This window comes from Mesoplodon densirostris, chromosome 6, assembly GCF_025265405.1.
Source record: "Mesoplodon densirostris isolate mMesDen1 chromosome 6, mMesDen1 primary haplotype, whole genome shotgun sequence".
NCBI classification, from domain to species: Eukaryota; Metazoa; Chordata; class Mammalia; order Artiodactyla; family Ziphiidae; genus Mesoplodon; species Mesoplodon densirostris.
This window is the reverse complement of record NC_082666.1, coordinates 68,259,420-68,281,746: the sequence shown is the minus strand read 5'-3', so window position 1 is coordinate 68,281,746 and position 22,327 is coordinate 68,259,420. Positions and strand designations below refer to the sequence as shown.

General features: G+C 36.4%; 1 protein-coding gene across 9 annotated transcripts in view; it reads right to left on the bottom strand.

Annotated features, from left to right (window-relative positions):
* Positions 1 to 22,327, bottom strand: part of PTPRD (protein tyrosine phosphatase receptor type D) — a 534,283-nt gene that overhangs the window by 309,181 nt on the left and 202,775 nt on the right. For all 9 annotated transcript variants that reach the window (XM_060102137.1, XM_060102140.1, XM_060102139.1 and 6 more), the window contains exons 3-4: positions 7,763 to 7,908; positions 4,226 to 4,367 (exon numbers count right to left, since the gene is read on the bottom strand). In XM_060102137.1, coding sequence (XP_059958120.1) covers positions 4,226 to 4,367; positions 7,763 to 7,908 — 288 coding nt within the window. The remainder of the gene's footprint in view (positions 1 to 4,225; positions 4,368 to 7,762; positions 7,909 to 22,327) is intronic.

Genomic DNA, 22,327 nt, shown 5'->3' with positions numbered 1-22,327 from the left:
ACTATCAGAGACAAAGCTGACTAAATTTTTCTAGAACTTTCTCTTAGAGAGGGGGAGTCATGTGAGCAAGAAAAAGGGATTCTTCAGGGGGTTTTTTGGCCATGCAGAACAGCATACGCATGTGGAATCTTAGTTCCCCAACCAGGGATCGAACCTGTGCCCCCAGCAGTGGAAGCAGTCTTAACCACTGGACCACCAGGGAAGTCCCAAGAAAAAGGGATTCTTTATGTCTTTCTACTTGTCTATAACAGGCAGATGCTCCTGGACTCCTATAGGAAAGAAAAGTCTATGGAAGGTGATGTCTCATTTCCCCGTCCAGTGGCGGACAAGATATATCTGAGAGAACATTTTCATCCCCAGTTATCATTATACAGATTTATATTTACAAGTAATGTAATACCTTTGGACAGGAGGAAATTGTGGCCAGTGAACCAAAGATTCAGAAAGAACCAATTCCATCTGGATGATAATCGCTCTTCTTAAAACACCCTCTCTGGTCCTATATTTTGCCCTTCACTGAAAGCTTAATATCAAATCCAAAGTCCTTAGCAGAATCCCACAATTAGGTAAGACTCAACCCTTAATAACCACTCAGTGAGATGTGAGGCCTTCACTTAAAGTTCTGCGTAGAAGGGAAACGTGTATGACAACTATGCTTAGCCCCTTAAAGTGCTATAGAACTACGGAGATGGTATGTTCTTGTGTTTCCACAGGCAGGGCAACCAAAAAAAGTTTTAAATGACCTGGAGGCCATAAGTACCAGATTCAACCCCCCTTCTCCCACTACTTCTTCTATGAACTGCAGTCTACAGCGTATAAATGGTAATTGCTCAAATATCTCATTCCAGGGTATGTTCAGTCCGAGCTTGTAGTTATCTTTCCTTATGAAAACAGTTTTTCAGAGCGAGGGTAATTTGAAACGAGCTACACAGGGAAAGTTTTCCCTGAAGTACTCCCTTCAATGCACATGGGTGGTCAGAGTATTATTTCAATGTCTTCTGCATTAGCTGTACAGGTCAGATGATTAAATCTCCAATTAATTAAGTCCTCTAGTAGCCTGTGCGAAATAAATTAGTGATCTCCATCCAGTCCACTTAGACAAAACCCATTGTGACAGCTGGCACATTTTTGGCATTGTCAGCAGAGTGGGTAAAAAGTAAATGACCCATGTGGACAAAATGGGCATCTAACGATGGGTAGTGGATGAAAAGTGCAAAGTATTTTCCATCCACTGCAGACCAGAGAGCTTGAGTATCTGTCAATGTGATTTGCAAGAGCAAGTGAACTTAAAATGAGCACGAAGCCCATCAACCATGGAATGAAACTCTTCACATTCATCTAGTTAACTGTTCACAACGTTCATAATCTAGAAATGTCAGTTTACCACTGGAATATTTGTAGAGACTATTACTAATAGGATTACTGTTATTTAGAAATTTTAAACAAAGAGGTAACTCTAGGAAACAAAATAATTCCCAACCCCATTTATTTCATCCTATAAGGATATATTAAAATATTCTATTTTAAGGTTATGTTTAGACTACTTTTTCATTATCCAAAATACCTTTGAGTTTTTCTCATGAAACATTTCCAAAATTGCTAAACATAGTCTTAAAAAAATAAGGTTTAAGTACTTTACTAGAATCATAAATTTTCATACAAACGTACTTATATATGACAGATATTCACATAGAAAGTCAAGATTACATTAAAAATTTCAAATGTATTTGTTTTATGTGGGAGCTAGTTGGATAAAAGCAGATGAGATGGGAGGACCCCAGTAAGCTGGGAGGCAGGAAAACATAAATCCATATGAATGTCTATGTAAAGTGATATGTTCCTCCAACTTCTTGTTAATTCCTTCATCAAATGCATAAAGATTAAGTCAAGCCAAATGACTGCCACTGTTTCCTTTTAAGGGGTTTGTTCAGGGAACTCAGAAGGCGAAAACACCTAAAAAGTTTCTAATAACTTTTCCTTGATTGCATCTTTGTAATACGTTTTCTACATAATAGCATTAGTTATAAACTACATGAATAAGCAAAGATTAAAATTTTAAAAGAAGACCAGCAAATCTGATTTAGCTTCCTATATGAATGGCCCCCAAAATTACTCAACAATCTTCAGACCTTTTATCTAAGTTTATGTGAACATATACATGTATATCCACATACGTACATATTTCTAGTACATATTACAGTATGTATAAACATGGTCTCCAAGGTCCCTTTCAGCTCCGAAATCTGACTTCTAACTCCTAACTGCTCTTTTTTTTCCTGAAGTCTTATTCTTACCTAACAGATTTTACTCTTCTCTTTACCTTTACAAATATTTAGAATTCATTTCTTTTAAAACCCATTCATACAGTTCAATTATCTATAGTTCACAGACTATGATTTCTTCTCTCACTGATTGGGCCTCCTGTCCCTCATGAGTTGGAACTGGCTTTCATGCTTTAGAATTGGTGCCTATGAGCCCATCTGGGAATAAATGACTTTATCTGGGGTTGTATGGCTTGAACTGTGGTGGTGTCTCTGTGGGGTGAGTCCTTACATGGCTGTCTGTTCCACACTCCATGGGATTCACCGTTTCTGACAAGTTTTTATGTGAGCTTCTGGGTTCTAAGTATTGCACTGCAGAAATAGTGCTAGAATTCTTACCTTGTTCAGAAAGCTGATCTAGCTCCTCTTATTTTATATAGGTCTGTGTCCTGCTGGAGAGTTAAAACTTCAGCCCTAAATCATATAGTCCATGTGGTTATTATCTTGGTTTATAAGATTACAAATTGTCTCTTCTCCAAGGCTCTCTCTCTGTTTTGAGCATCTGGAAATTTCTTTCATGTTTGTAAACCTAACCACACATTTAATTTTATTTTCAAATATTTAATCAACATGTCTATATGTTTACAGGGGAATGGAGAATTTCCTATATGAACACAGTGTGTCATAATGGCCAGAAATGTAGCTCAAATTTTACTTGTTTGTTTTTAAGCAGCATTCTGTTACATGCAATTAAAAGATCTATATCCAGTTGGTCAATATTTCCCCTAACACTTAGTAAGATTTTATAGTACTTAAAGCACATTTTAGGATGTATATATAAATATTCTTTTCTAGACTTCTCAGATTGACTGATTAATTTTGGTACTAAATAGATCTCAAAGAAAATATTTTTGATTGTATAAAACATACAAAGAAAAATACATGCCTCAAAGCGGAGGTGGGGGGGGATGGAATGGAGGAGAAATGTTCTCACTCTATATATGTTCCTCTAAGATTATTCAATTATGATCTCTTCTTTCTAATTCCCTTCATCTGAAGAAAGGCTATTTTACTAAGTTGTGGAATCAAGCAAAGCGAAGTTCAAAGCAATACAAAACAAACAGACAAATGCAAGTGTGTATGAGAAAGAAACAAAGGCACAGAGGGTTAGTCTGGAAATGTCAACTACGACGCAAGCCAAATTAGGCAATATTCTTATCTCTACACAAAAGATTGAATTATATATATAACAGAGCATTATTAATCACTAGCCATTATTCTCTAGCGCTGTCATTCTAAAGGAAGTGTTGGAAGTAGACACACCGTACTACAGATTTAGCAAGTCATCCCATGCTTTGGGCACACTGCATAAGCCACATAGCTGGAAACACAGAAGGGGACACACTGTTTCCAATCACTCTGCATCAACAGATGTTAGTTCAAGAAATATAAAAGACTGAAACAAAACACTTTTTTGGGACATAAAGAAGAAAGGTGCCTTTCTTGTTCTTGATTCCTCTGCTTAATAAGAACTCATCTTTAGGTAGTAGATATTCCTTTAATTTTGCAAACACCAATGTCAGCTCTGGTAATTTCCAAAAAGTAGTTGCTGACCTAGATATGAAAAATCCACACGCAAGTGAAGCTAACATGCGAAACAGTAGCATACCCTGCTTCCTATCAAGGCTCTTTACCAAAAATCAAATTGGTATCTGGCATTTGAAATCAGCACTTGTTTGGGATTTTCTTTCCTCTCCCCGACTAGCATTTTTTAAGTCCCAGGAGAGAAGGCACCCTCTGTCTATTTAAATAAAGTTTGACCCTAATCAGTATTTTACTTCAATTCATTTCCCATTTAAGTGTCATGACAACTGCAGTCTTTTCAATGATTCTACAAAAGAACACCTGGGACACAGAATTTCAATGACATGACACAAGCAGCAGCCTTGAACTTGAATACTTACCACGTAAAACTGTGAGTCTGGTGGATACACTTATTTCTCCCACGTTATTCGAGGCCACACATTCATAAATTGCCTCATCTCGTGGAGTCCGTAAGGGTTGTATTCTGAGAACTGATCCAGATCCATCGTCAAACTCTATTACCTATTAGAGGAAACAATAGCTGTCACAGGTGTTGTTACTATCATCTGCCTCTCAGCTAAATCTCTTAATGCAGTGGTGAACCAGCCATTAGGCTCAGAATAAACTCAGAAGCATTTTGAGACTGAATTTTGATACAGTGATGAAACAGAATAATTGCTCTAATGTGCTGAATCCTATACTGCAGAATGGAAAGACATGAAACTACATATGCAAAAATGTAGATATCTTGTCTCTACAGAAAACCATCCAGGGTTTAAATATGAAAATATTCTAGTATATGTATCTAGGGCAATGTGACCTTTTTATTAATTTTGCAAGACTTGCTGCTATGATGGATACACTTCTTAAATTATTCTGTCTCTGATAGCACATATGCACATGTGGATCCATTCAGTAATTGGATGATAAGGTGAAGAAATAATGTATGCCACCACTGATAGCTCTTCTGGTTTAAAATGTCTCATCCTGAACAGTATAGATGAGCAAACCATGAAGAGAAACTGCATAAATCTAGTACTTAGGCAGCCAATGAGATGGCTTTCATAGCCCCAGAGACTGATGGCATGCATTAATTTTTCCATAAATCATTCCAGTATTTGTTCTAGCTTAGCATTTTCTGCATCTTTAGGGCATTCTTGCTGTAAAATGGAGGCTTGCTTCACCAGGCAGAAAATTAATGTCCTAAACAGTAAGCCTGAATTCACTATCATTATGGACTCTACTCTGAAACAGTTAAGCAATCCTAGGTATTTGTCACCTAATCAAGTAGTACTTTTAAAAAATTATGTTGGTAATATTGATAAATATGCGTACAAAACTGTAGAGTCTTCTACCTGTCTTTTCTATAACTCTGCTGTGTTTTTTCAGCTGTTCACTGAGATGGTGGTTCGTTTTTTTTTTTTTTTTTTTGCATTTCCCTATGAATAATATATCCATGTGCTTAAATTGTGAATAAATTAAGAATGCTTTATAAATATATTTACAAGATGATCAATCCCAGATTTTGTGTATAAGGGTCAACATATGGAAAAAAGAGATTGAATGTTTTTAAGATATGGCCACTTCAAGTCCTTTCCGCATCCCATTTACATTCTAAATTCACAGAGATAGTCAAAACATCCCATTTCTCAATGCACCACAATTTATTTTCAACTCTATTAAAAATATCACACACTTTAGAATGAATCTACTATGCATCGTGGGAGAATAAAGTTTCATAGTTACTGGAATCTTTGTCAAATATGCTATAATTAAAATACATACATATATATATATTTGAGCATCCTATAGCTTAATGTAGAGAAAGGTTTAAACATCTTTAATACTAATTTAAATTTTGATTTTTTTCAGTTTTATTGAGAAATAATTGACATACATCACTATATAAGGTTTAAGGTGTACAGCACGATGGTCTGATTTACATATATTTTGAAATGATGACCAAAGTAGGTTTAGCTAACATCCATCATCTCATATAGATACAATAAAAGAAGAAATGTTTTTCTACTTCTGATGAGAACTCTTAGGATCTACTCTCTTAACTTTTGATTAATTGTTACATGTCATTGCATGCTTACATTTCTGAACTATTTCCTAGGTTTAGACCTATTTTCTTCAACAAACAATATACACATTAGATGCTAATACTGTAATCTCCAATTTGCAAACCCTATTTAACACCCAGTATTAATTATGTACCTACTCTAGGCCAGATGCTATATTTGCCACTGCAGATAGAAGAGGGAACAAAATCAGTCTTACTCATACTCTCATGGGCTTTAGAAACTGGTGACACCAAAAAATGCAATATACTGCTACAGATATGAAGGATTCACAGCCCAAGACTCAGTACTATTTGATGTAGCCGCTTTGTGTTAAAATAATTTTTTCTGAATGTTTATATGACTCTCATTAGGAATTATGTACTGAGCAGACCTCACGCTTTGAAATGTCTACTGTTATAATTTAAACTTTGTTACAAGAGTTTGTCAAGAAGCCACCATCACTAGCAAGCATGATGTCAAACTTCTCTTTGACAAAAAAGTCAATTTCATTTCAACCAAAAAGTATATGTGCACCAAAAGTCACACACACATCATTTCCTACGACAATGTAGGAAATATTTCTCAAAGATTAAGATATTTTTTGTTTATGTTTAAATCACTGTAGGTATCTGATCTTCAAACAAACAGAATTTTAAACTTACCATTTGTAAACTACAGGCCAGATTTCAATTTTCGCCAGTGTAATTATGCTCTTTATGCATTTGGTCCACTTACTGCTCTTTGAGAACTGGTGAGAAATGAATAAACTCACAATGCTCTGAATTTTGTCGTTGCTATGTTTCATTTAACTGGGAATCGTTTTAATTTGCCAAACTGTGAATTAGGCTATAAAGTAGTCAGAAACTCAGGTAAGAGGAGGTGAGCTTTACACTTTGGGTCCATTTGGAGGTCTAAGTACTCTCTAAAAATCAATCTATCCTCTTCATATCTTAAGTTACAGGCATGATATTCTGTGCTTCTTCTAATTTTTCTCTATATAGCTTATCACTTATTTTTCTCCTCCAGAATGAGCAAACTTATAAACCATAGGCTCCTTAAAAACACCCAAAATAATATCTGAATTATGTATCATCATCTTCAATGCACTAAGCTTTCCTGAATAAACAAAATCGACTTCATCCATAGGTTTATCAACTATCAACCTGGTTGGGTATGTTTCTTTCAGAGCAGTTCTTCACACTAACACACTGGAGCTAAGTTCCCTTTCTAGTCCATGCTACCTGTAAAACACAGGTGTGAAGTATAGTGGACAACTAAATTTGCTGTCCAGTATCCGTTCCCCTTCTTCCGGATAACAGGAACTTGAATTCCCTTTGGGAAAACACTACTCCCTCATTCCAAGCCATGGGGTTGGATGGAACTGATCTCATTCCCAGTAACTGAGGTAGATTCTGATTAATATAAATGAGTTAGTCTGTACCATCCAGCTGTCCACACAGACTGGTTCAGTGATGAACACGTAACTCAGTAAGAGCCAACAGCACAGAAAGCTCTCACTCGTCCTCTAGTCTTGGATGTGGGAGGATGTGAGACTGCATCTTGCCATCTTAAGGGGAAGCAGTCTGAGGATGAGGTTACAGATGGATGCTAAGAACACTATTTGAGCCCTGGTACAAGCACGACAAAAGTCAGTCATCTGAACCCCCAAATCCCTTTTTTAAAAAGCTGAAGCCATCTAGCGGGAAGTTTTCCATCACATACAACATAAGGAATGGCATATCTCAGTGATTACAACACCCTGTATCAGAGAAAAACAAGCAAGTAACATACAAACCAAAAATTCAGCAGTTACATTCTTCCCCCAGAGAAACAGAACAATGGACCTAATACCTCAAATCTCTGATTGCTGACTTTCTTTCCTTTTTTGTTCCAGACAATTTTAGGTCTTGGGTCTCCTGTCGCTTGGCAAATGAAAGAGGCAACTCCACCAGAGACCCCTGTCTGGTCAACGGGAGTTCGTGTAAACCTTGGAGGTGCTGAAATAAAAAGAAATAAACATCACAATTAGATGGAAAGTGGAAACACAGACTATTACCCCACTGCCACTGCTCTCTCCAGAGCCCTCAAATACAGACATACATACATACACATATAAATATACAAGGATTATAAAATTAGGAAAGCACCTTTTACATCTGAGGGTAGTTAAAAGGGGAGGGAGGTAACTTTCTGGTGAAGTTATCTGCTAGTGCTTTTATTGCTGAAATCCGTATTAAGGCAGAGGTGCAATAACATTAGAAAAGCAACATCACACATTAAGTTTTACTACCGGTATTAAAACAAATCCAATTTGTCCTCTGTAACAAAATGAGATCATCAATCAAAGTGAGTAAAATTTTAGCTCTTTGCTTTGATGCCGCTATCAGGACATTGCCAGAAAGCAGCAGTGCCACTATTAAAATTAGTGACATTTAAGAGAAATTCTAGGAAATTTTAAAGAGACAAGAAATACAGCCCTGAGTTAGACAGTTTGGCAAGAAATAGAAATAGGATAATATGGTAAAGTGACTCTAACCCAGATACTGTGTGCTGCCTTACTTTCAACTTAACTCCACAATTTGCATAAAAAGATGAGTCAAGAAGCCTCCAAAGTTATAGCAAAAAAAGAATTTCTGTAAAGAAAGATGTAGACTTCAAGATTCTTAAGGATGAAAGGCTAACAGTTGGAGGTTTCTGAAATGTCCTCTGTCTCCTTTAAATGTTCCTAACATACACTTTCCCTCTTAAAAGCCTGCTTGTTATCCACCTGGTATTTCCGGATCTAGAAATCTATTATATGAAAATTATATAAAATGTAGACAAATATTTATGGACAAAGATATTAACCATATATTTTATTTACAAAGATTATAAGTACTCAAACATCAATTATTATAGGAATTGATGGTGAGATAAACTGTCAAAATGATGGAACATCATACAAATAGTAAATGTTGTAATTATAAAGTTTTTATTATATGCCACGAGAAATACTTATGACTCAATGGTAAGCCACAAAAGCATCACACAAAATTACAGATGAGAGATATCAGGTGAAGAAAAATGCACCCCAAAAAAGGACAAAATATGCTAAAACATTAACGATGGTGGTTTGGGAGAAGGTGTTTTAATTATTTTTCCTACTCTTCACATTTTTCTTGCTTCTTGGAGTTTTGACAACTATGCTATAGTTGGACATTTTTTAAACTCAAAAACATTTTACTTTCCCATTTTATTTCCTATTTTCTTACCCCATTACAAATTTTCTCTTCCCTCCGGCCATTTTTCAGTGCTACGTCACTGAAACAAGGTTTTAGTAACCATAGCTAAAGTTTAGTTTGAAAACTATCCTTAGATTCTAAGTAAGATGAAAAGAGCAAAGTTCATCATTGTTGGCTCATCACCAGTATTTTCTCCGCCTTGTTTTCATGTTTCCCATGTGATGCTCCTGCCGGCCTGTTGGTGTGTGTCCTGACCCTCATCTTGATTTTCCTGGAGTCAGGGAAGCCAGATTTCCTTCTCAGTTCCACCATTTTGTATGTGTAACATCTTGAGGGGGTGCCTAACTTTCCTGTGTCTTAACTGTAAAAATATGAAATGTGAAATAAATTATGTTGCAGAGATCCCTTCCAGTTTTAAGGTATTAACTTCCACGATGAGGGAAAGAAGGGATAAGGGAGGTGAGTGGTATCTTTGTAATGCTGATGCTGGGAAATGAGTCTCCACTTCATCAGGAAATTCAACTTGGTGATAGTAGAATGGGTGAAAACCCAGGTACCTGTTTGTTCAGAAACCCTAGGAATGAAAGTGGGCTCTAAAAACGCTGCTAGATATCACATCCAACAGCATCTCAGGGTAGCAATACAAACTGGATGATTACCAGAACTGTGAGCAATGTTTAAAATGATTTGGAATTGATTAACAGTGAGAGGAATAAAATACGCAGTACACTGATGTCACTTTTCTGTCACAAACAAAAAAGATATTAAAAGTTTTTATGTTTTTCACTCTGCTGTTGCCAACAATGCAAATTGATAATAACCACTCACTTGTCGGCATCTAAATGGAAATTATAATTATGAAATTAAAATTCCTAGGGAGTTTCCCTGGAAAAACAAAATGTATTGCATTGCTATTTTAAGTGGTACAACACTGTCATATTTAGGTACTTTCCTTTTTAAAGTCCATAGCTTAAAAATTGTCAACCCTAAAGGAAAATGAATTTTAACAACCCAGCTTCCCATTTAAGTTCTGTTTTGAAATTTCTCACAAGAATGTATGGACTGGGTGGAGGGCTGTTGCATAAAATGACTATGTACTAATCAGAAATTAAATAAACAAAGAAGGTAGGATGCCATTTTTGATGCACTGGGATTTTTTTTTAAGGGAAAGTACCCTATTTCTCATCCTAAAGAATGAAGGAAATTTGAAGATTCTGACAATCTACAAATAGGCAACAGTTACTCAGGAAAGTGCTTCCTAAATACTGAGTGGGGACAGTAAGAAGTCGAATTAATATAAAACCTAGAAGTCTTATTTCTAAGTGGAAAGCATAGGAGGCAAGTTCCCATGTTCTCAAAAAGGGATGCAACTATCATTCCAATGTTCAGATGTGTTTTTCTTTTATCTTCATTTTCTGGTCATACCTTACAGTTCTCATGCAAACACTGATAAGTTTAAAGATATGACCACTGGATGCTACTGCAAGGATTTTTTCTTAACTTAATTGATAATTTTACTTCTAAAAAATTTTTATAGGAGTATAGTTGATTTGCAATGTTGTGATAGTTTCAGGTGTACAGCAAAGTGAATCAGTTATACATATATGTATATCCACTCTTTTTCCATTCTTTTCCCATACAGGTCATTACAGAGTACTGAGTAGAGTCCTGTAAGGATTTTATTTCTGAAGATGAAGTCAAGTAATTGAATTAACCTAATGAACTGTGGAAAAATTATTGAAATAACCAGTTAGGATCTGTTTCAGATCTGGGACTGTTTTTCTAAATCCCACTACACCCCACTGTAGTGACTCAGTATTCTTCAAAAAGGCAGCCCAAAAAGGGTCCTTAAATTTATTCTTTAAAAACAAACACACAAAAATGAAACTGATCACATTACATTTTTTAAAGGCATATCAATTATTTGTACACAGGTTTTTTTTAATTTTTAAATTTTTTTCTAAATATATGTTTAAAAAAAATAGCCTTCACAGACAAGAAAATCATGACTTTCTTACGGGATCTGATGTCAATTTTTCTTTTTTATTATTTATTATTTTTTTTTATTGCGGTACGCGGGCCTCTCGCTGCTGTGGCCTCTCCCGTTGCGGAGCACAGACTCCAGACGCGCAATCTCAGCGGCCATGGCTCACGGGCCCAGCCGCTCCGCGGCATGTGGGATCCTCCCAGACTGGGGCACGAACCCGTGTCCCCTGCATCGGCAGGCGGACTCCCAACCACTGCGCCACCAGGGAAGCCCTGATGTCAATTTTTCTACATTTGTCAACCAAGTCCAAACCATGAAAAGGAGAAATGCCATTACTCTATGATACAAGGTTAACACTCTAGATAATATAGTAAAATCCTTTCAGTAAGCATGTTTGTTGCATAAATAATCACCTTGGCTGGTCAGACGCTAACAGTGATGCTGTCAATGCTAGGCAGATGGCCAAAGGAAACAGATGAGAAAGAAAGAAGCCTAAACATAACTCCAACAAATGCTAGAAGCAAGTAAGAATCTTCATTCCCAGAGGGGTCTAACAACACATAGCACCCACTCTCCCTTGTCTGTATCTCAGTTTAACAGAAGAAACTAAATGAGTCTTCTGCCTTCTTTTGTCATGGGTATGTCCAAATTTAAGTCATGCTCTGAAGATGGGAAGAAAGAGAAGAGAACCCATGTAAAAGAATAAAACAAAGACTTCCACTACACAGTCACACACCAGGACAGCCTCAGGTCTTAATAATGAAAGTCCCCATGATTATCCCATGAGATACAACCATAAATATTACGCTTGGTTTAAGAAAATAAAGAACTCTCAGGAATGTAAAGATGGAGAGAAAGACATTAAAACTTTACAGTCACCAATATTCAGATAAGTACCTTTCCATTATTGTAGCTAACTGCCATTGCTATCTACCTAGAGCTGCCAACATTGTGCTTTGCAAAATGCATTTCTGCTCAAGCTGGTTTTGACAAATAAGGAGTATGACCTTTTATTAAACTAATGCCAGGCAGAGGTCAGATTACTGTTAGACCCAGAAAGTCTATTTTCTAAATGGAAAATAGAGAAGCTAAACATGCATATGAGTCAGAACAGAGGCATGCTGGATATTCTAGAACGTGTCTGCCATGCTCACGTGCTGTTCAAAGACTGCATTCTCGGGATGCATTCACAGAGCAGACAGGAGCTCCAGGAATCAAGTATATTATTATTTCCTACACAGCTTGAGAGGAGCCACAGGCTGCTGATTGATTTTTCCTTCTAAGAGGTTAGATTGCTTCTTACAAGTATAAGCAATGCACAGTACCTTTAATGTAATGACTGTAATATTTTGATGCCATGTCAGGTCTCAAGTTGCTAGGCTTTCTGAAGACAAGATAATAAGCCCAAAGAGCACATAAGGTGATTAAATTCAGGGGACAGAACATACCAAGACCAGCAAATTGCCCTTGACCATCCTTAACAAACTGCTCTATCAAGGACAAAACCTTCCTTTAGTACATTACATTAAGTAGAACTAGACATTAAGTGAGGAGAACCATTGAAGTCCACTCATAGCATCCATGGAAGAAAGGGATTTATGAGAAATTCTTAAAGGTTAAGGAGACGACTCAGGTTTGTGGGAACTTGACTGGCCAACTGAGAATCACTTAAAACAGGTCCCTGGAAAGGACCACATGCTACAAAAGTGAAGAGATGAAATGATGGTGCCGTTTGTCTAATTTAATTCTAATGAATAAGCCACTTCTGCAGACATCAAGGAAATATGTTGCACGGGGAACAAAACTAACAGCATGTAAATAACTGCCTTTGTTTCTTTCAGCTGATTAACATTTCCTTAAACAGAGAGTTTTGATTTTAAAGGGATATTTGTCATAATAATGTACTTAAAATCTTGAAAGGGGCAGGTTAATAATGCTATTAAACGATACTGAGGTAGAGGACGAGGAAATGTTCAGTAAAAATATATAGGTAAAAAAAAAATATATATATATATACACACACATACATATAGTCCTGTCTTTAGGAATCTGCTTCCTCCCTAAAAGGTATCTGTAGAATTTATGAGACTGTCGGGTAACCTCACCTCTGTTCTTTCTTTTTCTGCAAGAATCAGGGTGAGGGCTCTGAAGGGAAGCTCAGGAAGAGGGATCTGGAGGTCGGTGAGAAATGCAAAGCATAGGAGGTGAATCCGGGGTGATGCTAAGGGCCATGGCCAGGTCTGAAGGTTTAGGGGGACAAGAGCCATTGTCACAGGGTTTACATTCCCATCCAGTCACAACACACTCTACTGCCACTGCCCCAAACATAGAAAATGGCCAAAGTTTGTGTAGATGATGGATTTTCTGTTATGATTCATTGTGGTAGGTAGGAAAGTGTGCCCAAGAAAGCAGTACAACTGTACAAGGCTCATGACAAGGGAAGAGGGGGGAGGTCCCAGAGTTGATGTTTAACTGTATGGAAGGACAGGATCCTGGCACAAGACACCAGGCTGGAGTGGTTTCCATGGCAGATGTTCTACATAAACCAGGGCCTGAGGGGACATCTATCCTATCACATGGAATCTGAACAGGGTCACCTCTGACATCCATGGCCAGGATGGACCTTCAAAGTCACACTATTTTTGAGCCATCTATGATATTTTCTTTTTAATACAACTCCACAATCTTTTAATCTTAAAATTTGATTTAAGGAGCATTATACTTCAAAATGGGATAAAGAAATAACTACTCTTCAGTGAATTCTATGCACTGGACTAAATGTTTTATATATCTTATATGCAGTGTTTTCCATAGTCCTGTAAGAGTATACCATTACTCCTATTTTATAGAATTTTAGAAATCTTTATAGTACTACATAAATTTAGAAGGAAAGAAAGAGTCGGAGAAAACGGGAAAAACAAAGGAAGGAAGGCTCACTGAGGTTTAGCGTGAATCATGGACTTTTGATCTAATTGTGAAGTCCTGATATTTTTACTGTGCCAAATTAGAAGATGGAAAGTTACAAAGATGCTGCACAGACAATATGGTATAACTCAATTTATAGTATATTTTCAAATCAAATCTGTTTTAGTTAACCATACAAAGTATACTGGCTGTTTTCTCAAGGGTTTGGTAAGTACTTTGTACTGTATTACAGCAATTATTTTTCACTAGATAAGTGAGAAAGTTCACCCAGAATGCATATGGAAGTTATTTTCCTAACTTCCAGGAGCCGATTGAAATCAGGGATACATAAAGTATGATGCCTGGGCAAGAGATAAAAATCAAAGCCACAAAATTCATAAATAAATCACATAAGTTCCAAGTGTAGTATGGTAGAATACTTTTGTATTTTTCTACATATAAGTTCAACTTGCTCATGATGGCAAAAGACAAGAAAGTTCTTGACATCAATTTCCTCTCTTCCTTTTCAAGGCATTTTGACAACATACTCTATGCATGTCTAGACCATTAATTTTTTTAAACATCTTTATTGGAGTATAATTGCTTTACAATGGTGTGTTAGTTTCTGCTCTATAACAAAGTGAATCAGTTATACATATGTCCCCATATCTCCTCCCTCTTGCATCTCCCTCCCACCCTCCCTATCCCACCCCTCTAGGTGGTCACAAAGCACCGAGCTGATCTCCCTGTGCTATGCAGCTGCTTCCTACTAGCTAGCTATTTTACGTTTGGTAGTGTATATATGTCCATGCCATTCTCTCACTTCGTCCCAGCTTACCCTTCCCACTCCCTGTGTCCTCAAGTCTATTCTGTATGTCTGCATCTTTATTCCTGTCCTGCCCCTAGGTTCTTCAGAAGCTTTTTTTTTTTTTTAGATTCCATATATATGTGTTAGCATGCGGTATTTGTTTTTCTTTCTGACTTACTTCACTCTGTATGACAGAAACGAAATTGAGTTATTTGTAGATCATTAATTTTATTAAGGCTTCAACTCCCAATTCTCGACTGCTAAAACGATTACTGCAGCATTCTCCCATTGGATAAACAGATGTCTATGCCTCTGTATAACTATCAATATTTAAGGTGACTAATGATTGATATGTATACTAACAGAAAGGAAGGGGAGAAGGAGAAAGGAAAGGAAGAAGAGAGGACAGGAAGAGATTTGACTTAATGAAAAGGTATCTCCCACTTGAACTTCTCCTCAATGCCAGGTCCTTATTTTTAATGTTTGCAAGATTACCTAGTAACATCTCAAAATCATTATGCTGAAAAAACACCATGCCATCTGCCTTCCCAATCCTACTTCTCTTCCTAAGTTTCCATGTTTGTTTGTGGCACTCCCATTCTCCCTAACACTCAGCCCCGCTGCTTCAGCCTCTTCTTTGTCTTCTTGTCCTTTGCCTCACTATCATTCAATTATTACGTCCTATAGATTCTGCTTCTAATATGTCCCACTCCTCTTTGTTTTTTAATGTCTAATAACAATGACCATGATTCTCCCTTTAAGCTGGACATTAGAGTCACTTGGGAACCTTAAAAAAGTAAAAAGCTATAGGTGCTCAGACCCCTCCCCAGACCAATTAAAATAGAAAATCAGTGGGTGAGGCTGGGTGATTAATTTCAAAAGATGCCAATGATAAGCCAGGATTGAGAATCACTGAATAATATCATGATATCTGTGCTTTCCCTTCCAGTCACCCTAACTTCAAGTTTTTATTGCTACAATCAATATTACCAATTACTGCTGATCCGATCCTTCTTTTCCTTTTCATTCTTATTCTTCCAGGGTTTGTTAAACGCATCTATGATTAAAGCTCTTTGCCACTCAAAATAAATAAATAAATAAACAAACAAGCTTTAATAGCTAACTGCTGCCAAATAAATCAGAAATTCTGTTTGCGTTTTAAGACCTTTCAGAGCTGCTGTTGACCTACTTTCCCAAATATGTTTCTACTATCGCCCATCAGGAACCTGTAATTCCCTGCCTCGATGCCTTGGTATAAGCTGTTCCCTTATATAAAATGCCTTCTCCCACATTTTAAAATTTATAGAATTTACCCATTGTTCAATCCCAAATTAAATATATGAAGTTTTCTTTGATCCTCCCATCTGGATAAGATCCACTATTCTTTTAACTCTCTTATCATACTTTTTGTATCTCTCCTATGAGTTAAAGCAGTCTATCATTTATTACAGGTATTTTATGCATATGTATTTCTCTCTCTGCTCATTAACTGAACCCTGAGAAAAGCATCTGTGACCTGGTCATCTCTGAAATCTCGTAACTCCTAATCCCACCAGGCACATAGTAAGTGTTCAATACACACTTAGACGTGATAAAAGGCTCTCCAAGGTACTATACCCTCTAATTTTTTTTTTTTTTTTTTTTTTGCTGTACGTGGGCCTCTCACTGTTGTGGCCTCTCCCGTTGTGAAGCACAGGCTCCGGACGTGCAGGCTCAACGGCCATGGCTCACGGGCCCAGCCGCTCCGCAGCATGTGGGATCTTCCCGGACCGGGGCACGAACCCGTGTCCCCTGCATCGGCAGGCGGACTCTCAACCACTGCACCACCAGGGAAGCCCTACCCTCTAATCTTTGACTATACACTTTTCAGTACTTACAATGCATAATATTGTTGTAAACATGATAACTGTGCTTCCACTTGAATTATATTTGCTTAGAGCTTGATAAATTAGCTGAAGAAACAAACTTCAAGTAATATACATTGACATGGCAAAATACTGATGTGACATGGTGGGAGACTAATGGATCCATACCAGGCCCAAAGTTGGCAAAATACAGCATATCCAAATCACAGATTCATGCATCCTACTGTAGGACTCAATTCAGATGAAGTATAATGTAATACAACAGATCTCACCTCTTTTATGAATATCATTGTACCTCATTGTTACCACAGAGCTCTCCTATTTTCTGCCACTTTTAGTTTTTTTAAAATAAATTGACTTTATTGTTCTGACTGCACATTTTTATTATAAGTAAATTAGAAAACTTAAATAAATTAAAGGAAGGCATTTTAAAACATTTTAATGGTTATTGTTTTGATGAATGGCTTTTAAGAATTTTTCTATGTCTGCTTAACATATACTGTCTACAAAAAAGGAGATTATACTGTATGATTATTTTATAGCTTGCATTTCACTTAAAATATATTGTGAATATATTTTATATCAATAAATATTTAAATGGAAAAGGCTTTTATATTATAAAGCATATAGATATATTTTAATTTACTGTTAAACATTTAGGTTGTTTCCAATTTTTTAGTGTTATAAAAGTGCTTCAGTGATTATTCTTGTATTTATATCCCTACACATATACCTCACTCCTATATGTGATTCATTCTTACATGTAAAACTAACATGTATGATGCATTCCTATATGTAAAATTAAAGAATTAAAAAACGATACATTTCTAAGGCTTTTTATACACTTTAACAAATTATGCTAAAAAACTCACATAGTCACAGGAGGAATAAATATGAGTGTCCAATTACCCAGACCATTGCCAAAGCTGAAAATTAGCACTTAATCACTGGCAAAATTTTTATCCTTTTTAGTTAAACAGAGGGATAGAAGGTAGAGGTCAGAGGGTGATCAGTATAGAGGAAAAAACTGGAAAATTTACACCTTAAAAATGAATCCTCTTCAGACACTCCTCAAATCCTGCCTTTTCCATTTCCCCTTGGGATGAAAGAATGTAAGAGGAATACTTAGTGGTGAATACTTAAAGACCAATGAAGAAAGAGGAGAAGGAAGAAGAAAAACTATCTATCAACATGAAACTATTGAAAGTAGTATTTAAATGCTATAGAAAATAATTTTTTATTTAAAAAAGTCAAGACATTCACGTCCATCTTAGTCTTTCAAATTGTTTTTCAAAAAACAATTAAGATGAGGCTTCCTATGAATTAGTCAGTGCACAGTAGTAAAATAAATTTGTTTGTCTTATTTCAAAATGTATTAATACCCGGATCATAAACACTTATTTTGCAGCCGTAAAAGTTGTGCAGTCTCACTACCGTAACTTTTTATTTAACATACAGCCATGGGATATTATGACCAAAACAAACAATCCTCTATATTCGCTGTGTCTGGGCCATAAAACTTCTCTGAACTATCGACATGCTTAGTAAGACCGACCATCTGTTTCCGTGTAAGACACTCACTGTAACCACTGGTTTAGCAACACACATTTTAGAAAGGCGTGCCAGTGGTCCAGAATCACTCTTAAGATAGAATCAGCGAAGCCATTCTTACCATTCCTTATGCCAGACTCATGCATCCTTAATGAAAACATGTTATCAGCAGCACTATTTATATATTCACTTAACATTTTCCACTTGAAGCCTCTGGGTTCACGTACTACCTACTTATGCATTCAAAATACCAGGCATTTTGACCAGGCATCCGTTTTCATTCAATAGAGTGATAAAGGCCCTTACACTGAAACAGATGAAAAGTCATGAAATCTCTCTGGCTCATTCATAAAGATGTAGGCAAATGACACAATATTTATAGCCTTTTTCCACATTTCCTCTAAATGGTAATGTACTCACGAGGCTATTTAACACAGGTACCATATTTGACAAAAAAGAAACTCTACCGACCCTTTAGCATCTTTCTGTAGTTAGTTTTCAAAGCAGATTCATTTACATCATTCACTGCTAATTTACTCATTAACCATAATTTATCACATCAGATGTGCTGATCATCATTAAAAGTAATCATTTATTCCTCCTTCTAACCTGCTGCTTATCATGTACCTGCAAATTGGATCCCACAGGAGAAAGGTAATTGGATTATTTGAAAAAAGGACATGAAAACACACATAATTTAAGTGGCAAAGAAAGGGGGCAAAATGACAAAACAATGTCATCTTTGGCCTTTTTTCATCAAATTCTTTCCAAATTTTATGTTACTAAATTCCAGAATATTGATTCTATTACCTCCCCTCTAAGAAATTTCCAATATATCAACTATGTGAATTTTGTTTTATTGTTTTTTAAGGAAACTAGAGTGAAATGCTGTACTGGCTTCACTTTAGAGACCAGTAGCAAACCAGTTCCACAAAGAGATCTACTGATGTCACTGTAAGTGCTGAAAAGCTTTGAGCTGACATGAACTGCTATAACTCCCATCTTCTAACCAAGGTTAGGTGTTACCACAACTGGCAAAAGCCTGGATAATTTCTTGTAAGATAGATCCATCTTCTAGGAATAAATGTGACCACAATTTTTCATCTATCAATTTCATACTGTTAAGTTAGCAAGGTAGTTTGGGAAATGCAGGTATCTGAAATATTCCCAGTAGCTATAACATGGAAAGGGTACATGTGCAAACACATGTGCATACTTTCAGTGAGTGGTAAAACAGATTGCAAAATGAAGTTCAAACATATCTACTGGAGAAATTTAGAAGGAGTATCATAAGAAAACCTTGTTTACAGACAAAGTAGCATCTCTACAGATTCACTGTTTTCATGTGTTACAAAAGCATTTTGTCTAGAACAGAATATTGTGGAAAATGAGCTGCCAGAGTTTTTATTACAAAGGCAATGTTAACTGTAAATATAGAGTTTTATAATAAGTATATTTCCTAAAGAAAGTCCATAATTAATACTATCTTCCAAATAAATGACGTTATGATTTTTAAGTGTTTCAAAGATGAAACACTTGAAAATTTCATTGTTTAAAAATATTTCCTTCGAATTCAGTGTTTTAAGGGGCACTACCATTTGTTAATAGGTTCGTAGATACCTAGTGGATAAAAATATAAAAGATAAAAATGCAAAACAATGAAAAAATTGACTTGCCTAGATACCAGAATTGCTTTAGACTGATTGTGATTTTAAAAATATATTTGAAAAACACCCAGCATTATTCACATTTGAACCAATACTCTGCTAGAGATCATGATATTCTAAGTTTAAAAGGCCTATGTCATAGCTTCATTCTGTGTAATGCCTAGCTTACTGTAGATATTCAATACCTTTTAAATAAAGTACTATTATTTTTGGATGTATGGATAATTTAGATATGAATCTATATCTTTCCACTAAATTAGATTTTTTTAAAAAAATTCACTTCTCTGTAGACTCAGAGCCAAAAATTATTTGGCGATGATTTCTAGGATTCCAAATACTCTCATTCAATATTAGGTAACTATTTTAGAACCAATAACAATTTGTAGGATAATAAAAACACTCATTTTCTGATATCCTTCCAACTGAACACATGTAGCAAGCAAAAGAGTGGCATTTATTTTACATATTAAATCCATCCTTTCTAAAATAAGATTAGTTTTTTTTAGAGTTAAGAGAAAGAATTAATATCCATACAAGCAAGTTGGGTATGAGGAAAGTGTTCCTTCCATAACATGTCTCACTGAGCTTAATCTTGCTAACCATGATTGATCTGTGCATTCTCAAAAAGAGTGGCCGGCCACTCGCCCATTCTCAAATTCTACCCAGTGAGCTATTTGGGGGTACAAAAGATGGAAAGCATGACAACTGGTTCTGTGCTAGGGCTGTGAAGTCATGTACCAGCAAGCAATGATAATAATAGATGATCACCCAGGGCCATGGACGGGCCCTGTCCACACAGAAAACTCAAGTTGACATTAATTGGATCCTGGCACAGAGAGAATAGGGTACAATTCCTTGGTTTGTAGATGAAAATAAACCTTTAAAGAACTTGAATGAGTGCTAGATGGACAGAGTATAATACAATAATGAAATTCTCGCTCTTTTTTTTTTTTTAAGCTACATCTCCGTCAAATAACCCCATCAGCATTTCCATGACAGCATGTTAAATCTGAGGAGGAAATGTCTCATTCTTGCCTCCTGTGAACTGAAACACACACACACTACAAATTTAGAAAGCCAACAAAAGGAGGGGGAGGGACCTTTTTTGTCCCATCCTCACTGAAACCTGTTATGTTCTGGCAAGTCCTTTTGTTCCCATTTTCCGAATAGCATAGGATTTATCTACAGAAATATCCATCTCACCTCACCTGGTTTAAAAAAAAAAAAAAAGGTAACACTTGAATCTAGACACAAGGTTACACTACTCAAATATTATGCAAACACTTTTCAGTTGAATTAATTTTCAAATGTCCAGTCCCTTATTTGTATCCCTGGTCAGTGCAGCCTCTGGTACCAGCTCATTTTGGTGCCGATTATGCATGCTTTTCCAGAGAAACACATTATCTGAGCCCCAGGAAGATGGGAGGCATTCCAAAACAGCACAGACAGTGAGGACCTTTATTTGCCAACTAACTTTTTCCCCTCATTCTCTAATTTACAACTCAGGGTGTTAAAGAAGAACACAAAGGGTTTTCCCACACAGAAATAACCTTTATGAAAAACCTGCAAACGAGATCTTAATTACACTATTGACCAATACAGACTGCATGACGAAATAAACTGCAACATTTCTTGCTGCAGCTTGCTTTCTTTTTTTCCTAATTTAACTGTTGCAGGCAACGTCATAGCAATTTAAGTTGGCTTTGTGACAAATTATGAGGACACTTATTTTAGAAGGAAAATCAACCAATAATGACTGCCTTGGCGCATGGCTTTTGTTCAGAGCATAAACAGAAGCTGTGGCTGACAGCTGATGGACCCAGTCCCCTGCTATCCTTAGAACACATTTGCAGATACCCAAGGCCTCTTGCCAGATTGAGGCATGTAGTAGCCTCCCTTTCCATCCAACAGGGCTGCACTGACCAGCTTATGCTGAATACAATCAAAGGACACTGTTTTAGGACCTCCTACAAGTTGGGCCTAGCTTTAGATGCTAAAAATACAGTTTTAATTATTAACAGTTCCAACAAGACAATAACAATGGCCTTTTAGCATCATTCTAAACTATCAAGGTATAACCCCAAGCACTTCAAGTTTTAGACACATGCCCAAAAGTGTTTTTGTTAGTGACCCCAGATCATTAGGAATGGAAGAAAATGCTTCTTTTGTATTTGTGTAACAGGAGCATTTGTGAATACATGCCAGGCCACATGTGAGAATCTGGATGAACTTCATTTTCCAGAATTAGAAAAAGGGGCTGTAGATTATCCTGGGATAAGCTTTTATCCAACACCAAATGAAAAGATAAAGGCTCCGGGATGCCGAAAGTTAAGCGATGCATGCTACTTCTTTCTCTGAATCATTATATAACTAGCCATAGTCACTAATTTAATCAAAGGAAATGTTGCTTTAA